Source organism: Microcaecilia unicolor, chromosome 7 (assembly GCF_901765095.1).
Source record: "Microcaecilia unicolor chromosome 7, aMicUni1.1, whole genome shotgun sequence".
Classification (NCBI taxonomy): domain Eukaryota; kingdom Metazoa; phylum Chordata; class Amphibia; order Gymnophiona; family Siphonopidae; genus Microcaecilia; species Microcaecilia unicolor.
This window is the reverse complement of record NC_044037.1, coordinates 25,915,097-25,928,549: the sequence shown is the minus strand read 5'-3', so window position 1 is coordinate 25,928,549 and position 13,453 is coordinate 25,915,097. Positions and strand designations below refer to the sequence as shown.

Here is a 13,453-nt window from a genome sequence, read left to right as displayed (position 1 = left end):
CAGCCAGGAAGCCACGGTCCCAAGCATAGAACGTTGGAGGTGAGAATTATTATATAGGATGTGTCATCCCTATCCCCCCAACTATGCTCCCCTCATTAACCCCCCCCCCCCCCCCCCCACAAACATCAAACTGGCCCTGTTGCCACGTTCCCCCAGGAGCCTGAACTCTTAAAGCCCCCTCAGGATCCAACTGTTTTTCAACCAAGTGATGCACAGGTAATCAAGACAAACACCCCCAACAGTGCAAGTTTTAACAGTAGGTATACCTATACAAACACAGCAATTGCCGAATGATGACTACAGCCCTCAAACTTTTAACAATATTATCCCCTTACCTTATCCCTATCCTCCCCTCCATTCCACCCCTTTGCCTAAACAGCAGTACATTCTTGATAATAAAGAGAAATGGCCAATAGGAGAAAATGAGCAGCTCACAAATACCTGCTTATACCAGGTTCTGCTATCAGCTTGCTCTATGTCTCCGCCTGTCCTCACTCCCTCCCTTAGCATTATGTAAGTAATCGTGAGACCACAATTTGAGTTCCCTATTATCACTACTTATACCTAGTGGTACTCCACCGCAGTCTTCCCCCACCCATCCCCTCCATTCATTCCACAGTCATCTCAATTCATTCAACACCTGGCTTCTAACTTTAGGAGCTATAACATTTAAATATGCCTTCCATGTTTTAATAAATTGTTGCCTCCGTTTTGGTGTATATCGAGCACCTTTTGCCTCCCAAAGCATAAGCACATGCAGTTTATTCCTCCAATACCAATATAAGGGCGGTATGTCCATCAGCCAGTGATTCAAGATGCATTTTTTTCCCCAGAATGCAGGATTTACTTAGGAACAACTTCTCTTCCCTCGTCCCTACCGCCCACACCAGTGATGAGCTAAACATTATCCGTTCAAATGTGAGCTGTATCCTATAACCCAAAGTCCCCGAAACAAACCGGGCGAGAGCTGTCCAGAACCTCCAAATGGGTCAACACTGCCACATCCCATGTGCCAATGAGGGCATGCCCACTCCACACTTTGGGCATCTATCTGCCCCCGCCACCCCTGCATGCCATTCTTGCTTGCCCGAGAAATATGCCCTATGTATTGATCGAAAATGGCACTCCTGCGGTTCTGCACTATGTACTACCCCTGTTAGCCCTTTGAGCGCAGCCATCACCTTCCCTTCTGCTATTCTGCCACCCACCGCTTGCTCCCATCTCCTCACTACTTCACCAATATCCTTTTTAGGTTTGAACTCTCCCTGTGCCTTATGAAACGAAGATATGGAGGTTTGCCCCACTGCATTTCCCCTTAGGAAGTCCCGAACCTTCCCCCAAACTCCAATTTGAGCACAGACTGGGGTAATCCCCTATGGTAATGTGCCAGCTGTAAATAGGCCAGCCTTGTCAGCGGTCCTCCCGCACATCTTCTTTCGAATTCCTCATAGGACAACAGTGATCCGTCCGCTTGAAGGAAATTCTCCAAAAGTGTCACCCCCTGTCTCTCCAGGTCCCTAAAAACTCGATTCTCTATTCCCGCTGGGAACTCTACATTGCCAGTTACCGACAATAGCATACTAGTCTCCAGGTCCTGTCCCCAGTGGCCTAGTAACACCCTCCAGATTTGTCTCAAAGGCCGCAATAACACACTATCTTTCACCGGAAGTGGTATTCCCCCCCTCCTTTTCAAGTGCAATAAACAGCTCAGGGACCATGGTCTAAAATATGCTTGTTCCCACCTCATATCGGTTATATGTGGACGTGCCCAAGACCCAGTCTCTCACATGTCTTATCAAACAAGCCTGATTATAGTCCTTCATATCAGGCATGCCCAACCCGCCTCTAGCCTGCGCCCCATAGACGTGTCGCCACCTCATTTTCGATTTTTTCTCTGCCCAGCAAAACCACCTCGTGCCTCTGCAAAGCCTTCAGATCTTTAATCAACAATTTAATAGGTAGAATCTGTAGCACATACAGCCATTTTGGGAATATAATCATTCGATATAAATGCACTCTGCCCATAAATGACAGCAGTAAAGATACCCATTTTGCCAATTGTGCTTTGGTTTCCCTGAGCAAGCAGAGGACATTGGCATTATACAGTTGTGCTGGGTCCATCGGCATATGTATCCCCAAGTATTTAAATACCGTATTTGCCTGGCGTAACTTTTTCTGGCTCCATACCTCTCATCCTATTCCCTCGCTAGCTAAGGCCTCCGACTTACCTAGGTTCAACTTAAACCCCGAGAAGTCTCCATACTCCTGAAGGCTTTCCATCAGCTGTTCCAGTGATCTCTGGGGCTCTGTGATCAACACCAGCAAATCATCTGCAAAAGCTGCAGTTTTGAATTCCTGATCTTGAATTCGTACTCCCTTGATATCTGCATTGCTGCCTATTTCCCGCAGTAGTGGGTCCAGAGTCAGCACGAATAGAAGTGGCGAAAGTGGGCAACCCTGTCTTGTTCCCCTGCCTATGTTAAACCATTCTGAGCACAGCCCATTCACGTTGATTCTCGCCCTGGGATCTTTATATAACATCTCTATTGCCTTCACAAAGAACCCCTTTATGCCATAAGCCTTTAATGTTGCAAACATGAAGCCCCAGTCCACTCTGTCAAAGGCTTTTTCGGCATCAAAGCTAATTAACATGGCCTGCATGCCCTCACTTTGCTCTCTCTCTAATGCCCCAATTATCCGTCTCAGATTTTTAACTACTTTCCGGCCTTTCACAAAACCCACTTGTGATTTCTCCAGCAAATCCGGCAAAAACTGAGCCAGCCGATTCACTAGTATCTTAGCTATGAATTTTGTTTCTGAATTCAGCAAAGATATAGGCCTGTAAGACTCCGGCAGATGTGCCTGCCTGCCCGGTTTCAGTATGACTGTTATATTAGCTTGATTCAAGTGGCTGGGCATCTGTCCCCGTCTAATCACCAAATTGTATGAGTTTTCTTTTAAATCTTTCAAAATCAGAAGACATAGTAAAACATATCTGAGGGGAATCTTTCCCTTCACAATGGGCATCAGGATCATTTAAGTACTTAGGATCCTGCGGATGCTGTCTACTACCCGGTTGTATTATATCAGTGTTGCCCAGATGCTTGAAAAAACTGAAGAAAAGTTGCGAGAGATCTGCCGCTGTCAACGGTGGGATGCATTAGTTTAATTTGTATGGTCATTTTTCCTAGGTTACTCTACATCGTAATGCCATACTGGGAAAAGACCAAAGGTCCATCGAGCCCAGCATCCTACAGACATTGCCAATACAGCTGTTGCAAAATAGATTTGAGGCGCTATAATCAATTGATCTCTAAATTTTGCTGGGCAAAGAAGCTGTGCTTGCAAGATTTAATGGGAAACTGGACTTGAGGGGGGGGGGGGGGGGGAGGGATGGGGAAGCAACTGGGGTTGCCCAATGTGAAAATTTATAACATTACATGTTTAAGACATACTAGAGATTGGATGCTTAATGAACATCAATTCACACTGCTAAATTTGGAAGTGGCATACTGTGCACCATATCATTTTACTTCTCTTCCTCAGGCTAGGAGTAGGCTGCTTCCCTATCATTTGGGACAGAGCATTATTTTACACCCAATGTAGGATTCATGGCGGGTGTTTTGTGAGGAAACCTGGAGGGGATCTGACTTCTACAGATCAGAGTGTAGCCTTCGTACCGGGCCTGGACAATCCTACTTTTATAACATGGGAAATAAGGGCCTTATCCTTTTGGAGCATATATTAGATAGAGGGATTACTTTAACCTTTTGATGTACTACAGTGGCGTGTGGGTGTTCGTTGAAGAGGTAAATTTACTTATTGTTAATTGAAACATTATGAGGCATATTTTCAAAGCACTTAGCCTTCCAAAGTTCCATAGTAACCTATGGAACTTTGGAAGGCTAAGTTCTTTGAAAATACACCTCTATGTAAACTCCCTGAACAGAAACTCACTTTCACTTCAACTGCGTTTTTTATGAAATCTCTGAATTCACTACTTTCTTCTCTAGGTTTCATAAGGCTTTATATAACTTAGAGGGTGACAAAGATATGGCTGTGGTGAAACAGCATTGGGAACAAGACTTGGGGAGAAGTTTGGGGAACTGGGATCCGATAAATAATATTAAATGCCTTCATGAGTTGACCACCAATGTGTGAGGTATAGGGAATGTTATTTTAGGGTGTTGCACAAGACCTATTTCACTCAGTCCCAGCTCTTTTAAGGCAGGCAGAGTGTTATTACCAACTCTGTGGCAAATGCCATAATGCGGACAACACCTTTTATCGTTCTTTTTGGGAATGCCCAGAAATTCAGGGGTTTTGGAGAATGGTAACTTGTTACATGGCCACTATTTTTGGCGTGTAAGATAGATAAAGGGGAAATGATTTTGATTAGAAAAATGTGTCTTTCTGGCACAAAAGTGCACCTGCCGTCTTGGACACTAGAGTCTCCCCCTGCTTATTGCTATTGGAGAAATCAGTTGCATTTATTGACTGTTTGGGAAGCGAGGGAAGCTCATGGCTTCCCCAAACACAAGAAACATTTCTTTGAAGATCTGGAACTACTACATACAGTCATTGACCCCGCTTAAAAGAAGCCTTATTTTTAATACAGTACTTTATGATTTGGAACTGTCTTGAGCTGTTCCTTCATAGGGGTGTGCTAGCATGATCATCTCTTGGAGCATGTAAGGATGAGGGGTCTTGAAGACTCGGGGGGGGGGGGGGGGGCATAAGAACCAAGGCCTTCTGGAGAATAGATATAACTACTTCTATTATTCTGGGATGGGCAGGGAACTTAGACAGTTGTTTTCAATTCATTGGTGTATTATTTGTTTGTAAGTTATGAAAACAATTTAAATAAAATTGTTTGAACTAAAATTTCCATACAAATGGTTGGTTACCCTGAGTGTGGTGTCTTTTTTTTTTTTTTTTTTTTTTTTAATCTTTCTCAATTTGAAAAATGTCTAAATAGAGGGGGTTTCTGGTGGTTTCTTATCTACTTATGATTTAGTAACTAGGGACAAAGTTACTGAGGAGTCTATAAGGGCACCGATGTATAACTATTTAATTTCATTCTCTGTTCTTATTTTTTTAATTATTATTTAATATATTCCTCCTCTTCCCAGTAATGGGGGCTTTAAACTTATTTTTTATTACCTTTGTTGTCTCGGTTTGAATTTTTTTATTTTTTTATTTTCTATAATGTTTTTGTAAAGTGAAATATATCTTGGAATAAAAACACCATGACTGAAATATGACACACTCTCTGCTTTTATTTACAACCACATAAATTAGTTTTTTTTTTTTCTCCTATTAAAGTATCCATTCCTGTCCTAGTACAGTTGGTGAAGTAACTGACCTCAGCCAGGGCCGTGCACCAGCGCTGCTTGTAGAACCCTGTGATCGTGGACATTTAAATCCAGACACTAGGGGCCCCATTTACTAAGACGCGCTAGTGTTTTTAGCATGCGTTAAATGCTGGAGACATCCATAGAAATATATGGGTGTCTTTAGCGTTTAGCACACGCTAAAAATGCGATCGTGCAACTTGCACAGCTTAGTAAACAGGGACCCAGATGTCAGCATTGCAGAATGAATGACTCCTCCCGCCCCACCCCCATGGACGTGAATTCTGACTGCAGATGACCAGATCCAAGAATCTTCAAACCCAGATCCTTCCACATGGCAGTGTAATGCACTGCCACTCAGCCATTGGATGGGACCGGTGGTCTCTCATCTGACAGCATGTTTCTGACAGTAGCTGGGGGGAGGGGGGAGAGGCTCAGGTCAAGTCATTCGGGACAGGGGCCGCTAAGAACAGGGCTGATGCAAAAGCACAACTTTTTTTTGTTGTTTGTTTTTAACGTCCCCTTCACCATGCATGTACCTGGCAGGAAGGGGGACATTTTGGCAATGAACTGCGGATAAATGTGCCGGTAATTTGCGTGTTCATTGCTTACTGCATATCATGGTATTTTTTTTTTTCTTGCTGATTTCATGGTATAAGCCCTGCACTGAGCCGGCTGTACCGCATGGCTTTTTTGCATCAGCCCTTCAGTCTCTCTGATCCTATTGGGCGGAATCTCCTCCTCGCCATTGTTCATTGTAAGAAGTGGCAATCCTTATGTGTTCCTGAGTAATTGTAAAGCAGACCTGTTGCCAGAAAACCAGTCCAAAGCATAGTTATTACAGAATGCTTGCTGTTCATAAAATGTGACGTGAATAATAATTGTTTTTTTGTTTTTCCAGAGGTGAGTATCCAGGATATGTTAAGGCGCTTACAGGAAGAAAAGCAGTGTAAGATCTGCATGGACAGGAGCAGCTGCGTGGTTTTTATCCCTTGCGGGCACTTAGTTGCTTGTCAGGCATGTGCTGAGGCAGTTGATAAGTGCCCGATATGTTGCAGCATCATTCAGAGAAGACAGAAGATTTTCATGTCCTGATCCGGCTCCTCCATCATTGCTCTTGCTATAGGTTCTGTGGATGCAGTCAGCACTACACACCATTCAAGCTGTCAGGACTAAGTGGGAAGGGAGAACAAGGGGGGGGAGGGTAGAACAAAAACAGGAAACTCTCATGGAGTTCCCTGAGATCATTAAGCTACAGCCTTCGTGGAGACATTGCTATACATTTATTCTTGTTTATTGAAACTATACTCTGTATTGATTTTATGACATAATTAGTTGTTGCTTTTATGTGAAATCTTCTTTATTAATATAACACTTCCACATGTTCAGAATACACAATTCCACCATATATACCCTTCCCCCCTCCCCCAAAATGCAATACATCACAATAAAGGCAGTAGCTTTGACAATTATAGCCCTCCACTACCATGCGTAACTTTTGCATCTACCCCTCCCCCTCCTATATCTTATGTTCAATTATCTTTGTTATTCACATAAATTCCCTATATGTACCTACGATAATTGTAATTGTTCACCATTGCCCATGTGCCTATGTTGTCCCCATCTCCCATTATTCCCCCTCCCCTTATACCTTCCCATTCCCTCCCCTAGTTAAGTTGTTTTAATAAGGCTGTCATGTCTCATGCTCTCTTCATTTAATCTGTTTCCTGGTTATTGACAGGGATCTATTTTATTTTATTATATTTGGCATTCTGCTGCCTGACTAACCGCCTACAGCTCAGCATGTCTGGAACATTGCATAGCAAAGTTCATCAAGGTGTGCACAATTCCATCCCCATGCCTCATATAGGAGTAAATAAGTCCATTCCTTAGAAAGCATATAGGAAATAAGTAACTTCCCAAGTGTGGCAGGAAGGTCAATGGGAGACGGTTTTACCAGTTGTTGCTGTAATCATTAAACCGCACTTTCCTCCAACAGGAACTCCCATCGATTTTATTCATTCATTTTATTAGCCTGTTTTTTTGAAGGGGGCTTAAGAGATTATCCTGGCTGTGTGTGGGTATAATTTCCTCCACCCAGCTAATGTATTTTGTTGTGTCCATACCTGAATTGCAGGGCATTTCCGAGGGTCCAATGGAGTCCTGGCCAGGGTATGTATCTTGGATGCAAGTATAGACTTGGACATGTGTGCATTTCAAAGCAGGCTATATTAGTTCTGCACATAGCTTTTTTTTTTAAATATAGTTTTTAACTCTTTATGGTTACAAACGGAGGGGGAGGGGCTGTAAAGCGTGATGGCAGTTTCATCTTTCTGAACCCTGTTCCCTTGCTGTTTCTACTGATGTGTTTTAATGTAACTGTAATTTAAAAGGTTGGTGGTTATTCTACATCATACATGTTCCTTAGTGTCCACAGCAAACGAATCCACAGATTGATTGGTTGCGTCCATCTATGATAGAGAGCACTGAATTGAACTTCACCTTATGGGATGGAATGCTCCTTAAGAACATAAGCATTGCCATACGGTGACAAACCGAAAGTCCATCAAGCCCAGCATCCTGTTTCCAACAGTGGCCAATCCAGGTTACAAGTACCTGGCAAGATCCCAAAACAGTACAGTCCATTTTATTCTGCTTGTCCTAGAAATAAGCAGTGGATTATCCCCAAGTCCATCTTAACAATGGCTTATGAAATTTTCCTTTAGAAAGTTATCCAAACCTGTTTTTAAACCCCACTAAGCTAACTGATTTTACCACATTCTCTGGCAATTAATTCCAGAGTTTAATTACATGTTGAGTGAAGAAATATTTTCCCTACCTTTTTTTTTTTTTTTTGTAACGTACTACTTTGTAGCTTCATTATGTTCCCCCTAGTCCTAGTATTTTTGGAAAGAGTAAACAAGCGATTTAAGTCTACCTGTTCCACTCGACTCATTATTTATAGACCTCTGTCATATCTACCCTCAGCCGTCTTTTCTCCAAGCTGAAGAGCCCTAACCGCTTTAGCCTTTCCTCATAGGGAAATCGTCCCATCTCTAGCTGGCGGATGGACGGTCTTTGCCAAGCTCCTGGATTCATCTACGTGAAGCTCCTGTTCTAGATATTTCTAGTTCAGTGTAACGTGGGGATGTTTTTCTAATTGATACCAACTTTAGAGGTAAATCTGGTGATGCCAGGTCCCTCCACCTTCTCCTTCCTCACAGGTATTCCTGAATAGCTTCAACTAAAATAAAAATAAAAAAAAATCTGCAGGTGTGCTATAGCGCTTCTTTGGTGCTTGTGGGCTGTTCCAGCAGAGAGGAACTTTAATGCACAGAGCATTTCTGTGGGACCCAGCTTCTGGCTGCAGTGTAGTGGAGGGTGAGTGTTCCTTTCCCTTTGCGTCCCCTCACGTTTTTTTCCTTTTACTTTCATTTCAGTGGTGGCTGAGCTCGTGAAACACTGCTCCATCTGTGGGAAGTGTTCAGCGGTGGTCAGGAGGCCAAGGATAGCCTGGTGTGCTAAAGTGCTCTGCTCCAGGGTCGGGCTCCCTGGTGGAATTTTCAGGCTTCTCATGGCTTCTCAGCCTCTAAAGCACTCTCAGGTTCAGAAAAGGAGGCGCTTGGGGCCCAGGGTGGCTAGTACCAAGGCTTTTCCAGTTCTTGATGGTCACAGTGGCTGATCAACCGGTTGGAACTCCAGACTGTGCACAAGGCTCTTCTGGCTTTTCAGCCCCTGGCGGAGGGGGTGCTGGTTCACATTCTCTTGGACATGACTGGTGTCTTACATCAACAGACAGTGTGGCACTCTCAGTCCCTTCCTGGCAATGGAGGCAGAGTTGCTTCTCGGGTGGAGGATCACCTGCAGCAGATTTCGGCGGTACACATTCCAGGAACGATGAATGTGTATGCAGACTATCTCCAAGGGAGTGGGAGCTGGGGCAGCGGCCTTTTGGTTGGTGACTCAGAAATTGGGGACGCCGATTCTGGATCTTATGGCAACCAGACGCAATATCAAAATCCCCAGGTTCTTCAGCAGACAAAGAAAGTGTGGGTCCGAAGGCCTAGATGCTTTTCTTCAGCCATTGCTGGAGTCCGCTCTGCCCTATTTCTTTACTCTGTGGATGATGCTAGGAAGGGTTCTTCACCACATTTGGAGTTATCTCAGCTTGGTAATTCTTATAACTCTGGATTGGCCCAGGAGGCTATGGTACTCGGATCTAGTGGGCTGTTAGTGGACAAGCCATTTCGGTTTCCCAGTTCTCCCAGTCTCCTCTGTCAGGGTCCTCTCTTCAAAGAGGCTTTATCCCCCTTTGTTCTTACGGCCCGGCTGTTGAGCAGTCAAAGTTTAAGGAAGAAGGGTTATTCGGACATGGTGATTGCAACTCTGCTTCAGGCGGGCCTGGGTTTGGCGTGTTTTTGAGTCTTGGTGCTTTTCCAGGGCCATTTTGCCTTTTCATTCTTCCCTGCCACAGATCTTAGTGTTTACAAAGGGGTTAGTGGTGCTCGCCTGTTATGAGGGGAGGGATTCCAATTCACCCCTGGCTTTCTTTGAGAATATTATGTAGCTTGCTCCATGCTGCGACCGCACCTTGAATATTGTGTGCAGTTCTGGTCACTGCATCTCAAAAAAGATATAGTGGAATTAAAAAAGGTACAGAAAAGGGTGACAAAAATGATAAAGGCTAAAGCACCTATGGTGGGTAGAAGCTGTAAATGGGTGGGGCCACTGTTAATCTGTAACAAACCCACTACAGTCCTCACTTCGTCTATATACAGCAGGGCTAGAGCATAGAGGAGTGTGCATATGTGGTTGTGTGTTGAGACATTATACAAGACTGACATCTTTTTGCTAGAGGAAAACAAGGATTGGAATGGGGTGGCCCAGTGATGCTATTTCCTAATCAAAATTTTGCCCAATCATCAGTAACTAAGAGCTTGAGACCTGAGCTAGAGTGTTTTTTTTTTTTTGACCCTCCAACCAAAACTGTGTTCTGCTGACCCTGAAAAATTAATAAAATATATTAAAACTCCAAAGAGAGAAAAAAATTGGGGGTATATGTCTGGGTCATCGTTTCTATGAGGTTATTTGCCTTGTGGTGAGAGTGCTACGTTCCTTGTGATTATTTTAATCATTTGTTTATTTTGTTGTAAGCTTAAGCTTTAATAAAAAGACCTCTAAAAAGTTTTTAGAAATCTCAATGGTAGAAGTCGTAATAAAAAGAACAAATGGATTAGTAAGTCAATATTTTAGGGGGTGCTATTGAGCTCATGGCAGCTAGCATCTATATAAGTAATTCTCACCTCAAACATTCTGAAGCTCACTCTGTGGCAGGGAAACACTGGAGCCCTGCACTTAGGCTGTCACCACTCACTGTCACTCAGGCACCACTCACTCTCACTGATAGACCCGCCCCCGCAGCCACGCCCCTTCCGCACATAATTCGCTACCTCAACATTCTAATGAAGCTACAACTTCCGGTTTGTGAGACGGCAGAGAACGGAATTTATCCCCATTACTATTTGCTCCGTCCTCGCGTCAAACGTGATGACGTCGAGGGTGGACCAGTGACACTTCACCAATCGCATCGCTGTGCCCTCGACGTCATCAGATTTGATGTGAGGGCGGGGCATCGATCTACGTGAGGACGAATGGAGGGAGTGTGAGGCGGGCAGGCTGTAGATACACGCAGTGAGGGAGCCAGCCAGCCACTCTCTACGTCGCGAGGCGAGGTGCCCATGACCACCCTCAAGCACGGGAGGGTGAGTCCAGCAACAAGGGGAGGGGGATGGTAACGAAAGCGCCTTGCTAGCACCCGTTTCATTGCCCTCAGAAACGGGCCTTTCTTACTAGTTTTTATATAAAAGGCAGGATACTGTTGTAAAAAAAAAAAAGAAGGGGATATTGGGCAGCAGTATCTGGATAGTGGCTGCCATTATATAACCAGCATTTGAGGTCAGTGCTGTGGTGGTATTCAGATGCTGTCCAGAGAGCCAGAAAAAAAGCTGTCCTAACTTACACCGATATTTATCTGGATAGCACAGGAGTTCTCAACTCGGCCCTCAGGACACACTGAGCTAGTCAGGTTTTCAGGATACTAACAATGAATATGCATAAGATTTGCATAGAATGGAGGTGTGTCCTGAGGACTGGGTTGAAAACCATTGGGAGTAGCACTGAACATCACTGCTACCTGGCTAGGTGCTGGCTCCTCCCATGGACTTACCTCGCACATTCTGGATAGTGCTGCAGTGGTCAGTGGAACTATCTGGATAGTGTTGCTGAATACTGGGCTCACGGGGACTTATTTGGTTACTGGGTTCCAGTAAGCCCTCTTGAATATAGGCCAGTGTCCAGTGAAGACTGCTGCTAGATACGTAAGTTTAACTGCCTAAGCTTTAAGGTAGATACTAAAGCACTATCCTAACTCATGTTGCTGATTTTATTCAACCATTTTCTCTGTACATAAAATAAATTTTTGAAGATATTTATTCAAAAGTGTAAACAATTAGGACAGCCTTGTTATGTATGCTTCATAATCTTAACAGTGATTTTTTTTTTTGGTGTGGGGGGGGGGGGGGGTGCCTTTACCTCCTTACTTGGAGCACTCATCATGGAACTCTGAGTATTTCATTATGTCATTTATTCCATGCTGTTCCTGAATTATCTCTTTAACATTGTGAAATGAATGTACATTATGTTGATACTGCTGCACAAATCTCTTATTGGAACATAGTTTTCAGATAACTTTGTTCAAGCCTTTTTTTGATGTTGCAATAACTGTTCCATAACAATGTGTCAGTTAGTCCAGATGTGGTGCCACCTTTCTAGAGCAAAATGAAACTGGTTCATACATGTCTTTTTTCCCCCCATGTTTACTCTTTGTTAAACTAAAAGGCACAAAGTGGCAAACTATCCAGAACATTAGCGTATATATAGACAAGTCACAAAGAAGACTAAACTCAACCCTCCACCAAAAAGAAAAATGTAGTTGAGAACATCGCTGCAGTCCATGAGGGAACCTAGGTCTACTTCCCACGTGGCTCTTGCAGATCCTCAGGTTGCTTTGCTCCTGCAACTTGATGTTTTGAGGCATGACATGCATCCCATATTTTATGAAAGTTAATTAACCGACCAGTCTGTATTGCTGTCAGTTTTGTCATCTGATAAATATAATCCAGCTTATATAGCACTGTAGTCATAATGGAGGGCACATTGGACTGTTTCCAAGCTGCTGCCAGAGCGATTTTACTTGCCATAAACACGCTTGCCAGCTTGTGGCGCTCCTGCACTCCAAATGGCTTAAAGTGTAACAAACAGTGGCCCACTTTAACTGAGTATGATACGTGGAGCATCTGCTAAATGAGCTCCAAAACCTCTTTCCAAAATAATTGGCTGGAAGGCAGGACAACCATTATAAAGGGTCTTCTAGCCATTTTCCACTGGACTCCTAGCTCTTGAGACTTTAAGCAAGTACTTAAGCCTCTTTTCCCACTTAGTATATTTGCCAGTATAATACAAAATAGACATAGTACAGGATAACAAGGCATTGTAAAGGCAAGATACACGACCTCTAGCACTAACCCCACACATTCGCTCCAGAAACGTCTCTTCCAGTCCCAATTCTCCTTTAGCTCCTCAGTGGAGATAATCTCTAATTTGGGTTCATATATTTCTAATTACAGAAGATTGCAGTAAATATATACCCATGTACTGACACCAGTAATAAAAAATACTTTATTTTTCTTCAAAATGATTATAATAGATGAAATTCTTTTTATTTTTGATAATGTTAGCTTTATTGTATTTGAATGTATTAAAACAGTTCAACCTGTACCTCTTGTGAGACCATGTGTATTTGATTAAACAGCTCTTACAGATGAATAGGAATTCTGTTACAGGCTCTTAAAACTTGTGTCCTCCATGGGTCTGCACTTTTTCCTTTAAGGAAGGTAGGAAACAGAAAACTAGTCAACACCTTTTGCAGGATGCAAGTTCTTTTTAAAGCATATAGACGGGAAACAAAATTAGGAAAAGGATGACATCTGCATTGCAAAGATGCTGAGAAGGTATGGGCTGATCACGGCAGAAAGTGTAGG

The 13,453-nt window shown here is 43.4% G+C and overlaps 1 protein-coding gene and 1 long non-coding RNA gene across 5 annotated transcripts in view; both read left to right on the top strand.

Annotated features, from left to right (window-relative positions):
* XIAP (X-linked inhibitor of apoptosis) overlaps nt 1–7,946 on the top strand; it is a 77,246-nt gene extending 69,300 nt beyond the window's left edge. For 3 of the 4 annotated variants that reach the window (XM_030210150.1, XM_030210151.1, XM_030210152.1), the window contains exon 7: nt 6,256–7,946. In XM_030210150.1, coding sequence (XP_030066010.1) covers nt 6,256–6,449 — 194 coding nt within the window. In that variant the 3' untranslated portion in view covers nt 6,450–7,946. The remainder of the gene's footprint in view (nt 1–6,255) is intronic. The other variant, XR_003942880.1, reaches the window with a different exon arrangement.
* Nucleotides 7,947–10,750: 2,804 nt separating this feature from the next.
* On the top strand, nt 10,751–13,190 carry LOC115473958. The gene is made up of 2 exons (XR_003942787.1): nt 10,751–12,227; nt 12,260–13,190. It is a non-coding gene; the product is annotated as an uncharacterized LOC115473958 (long non-coding RNA).
* Nucleotides 13,191–13,453: the final 263 nt, after the last annotated feature.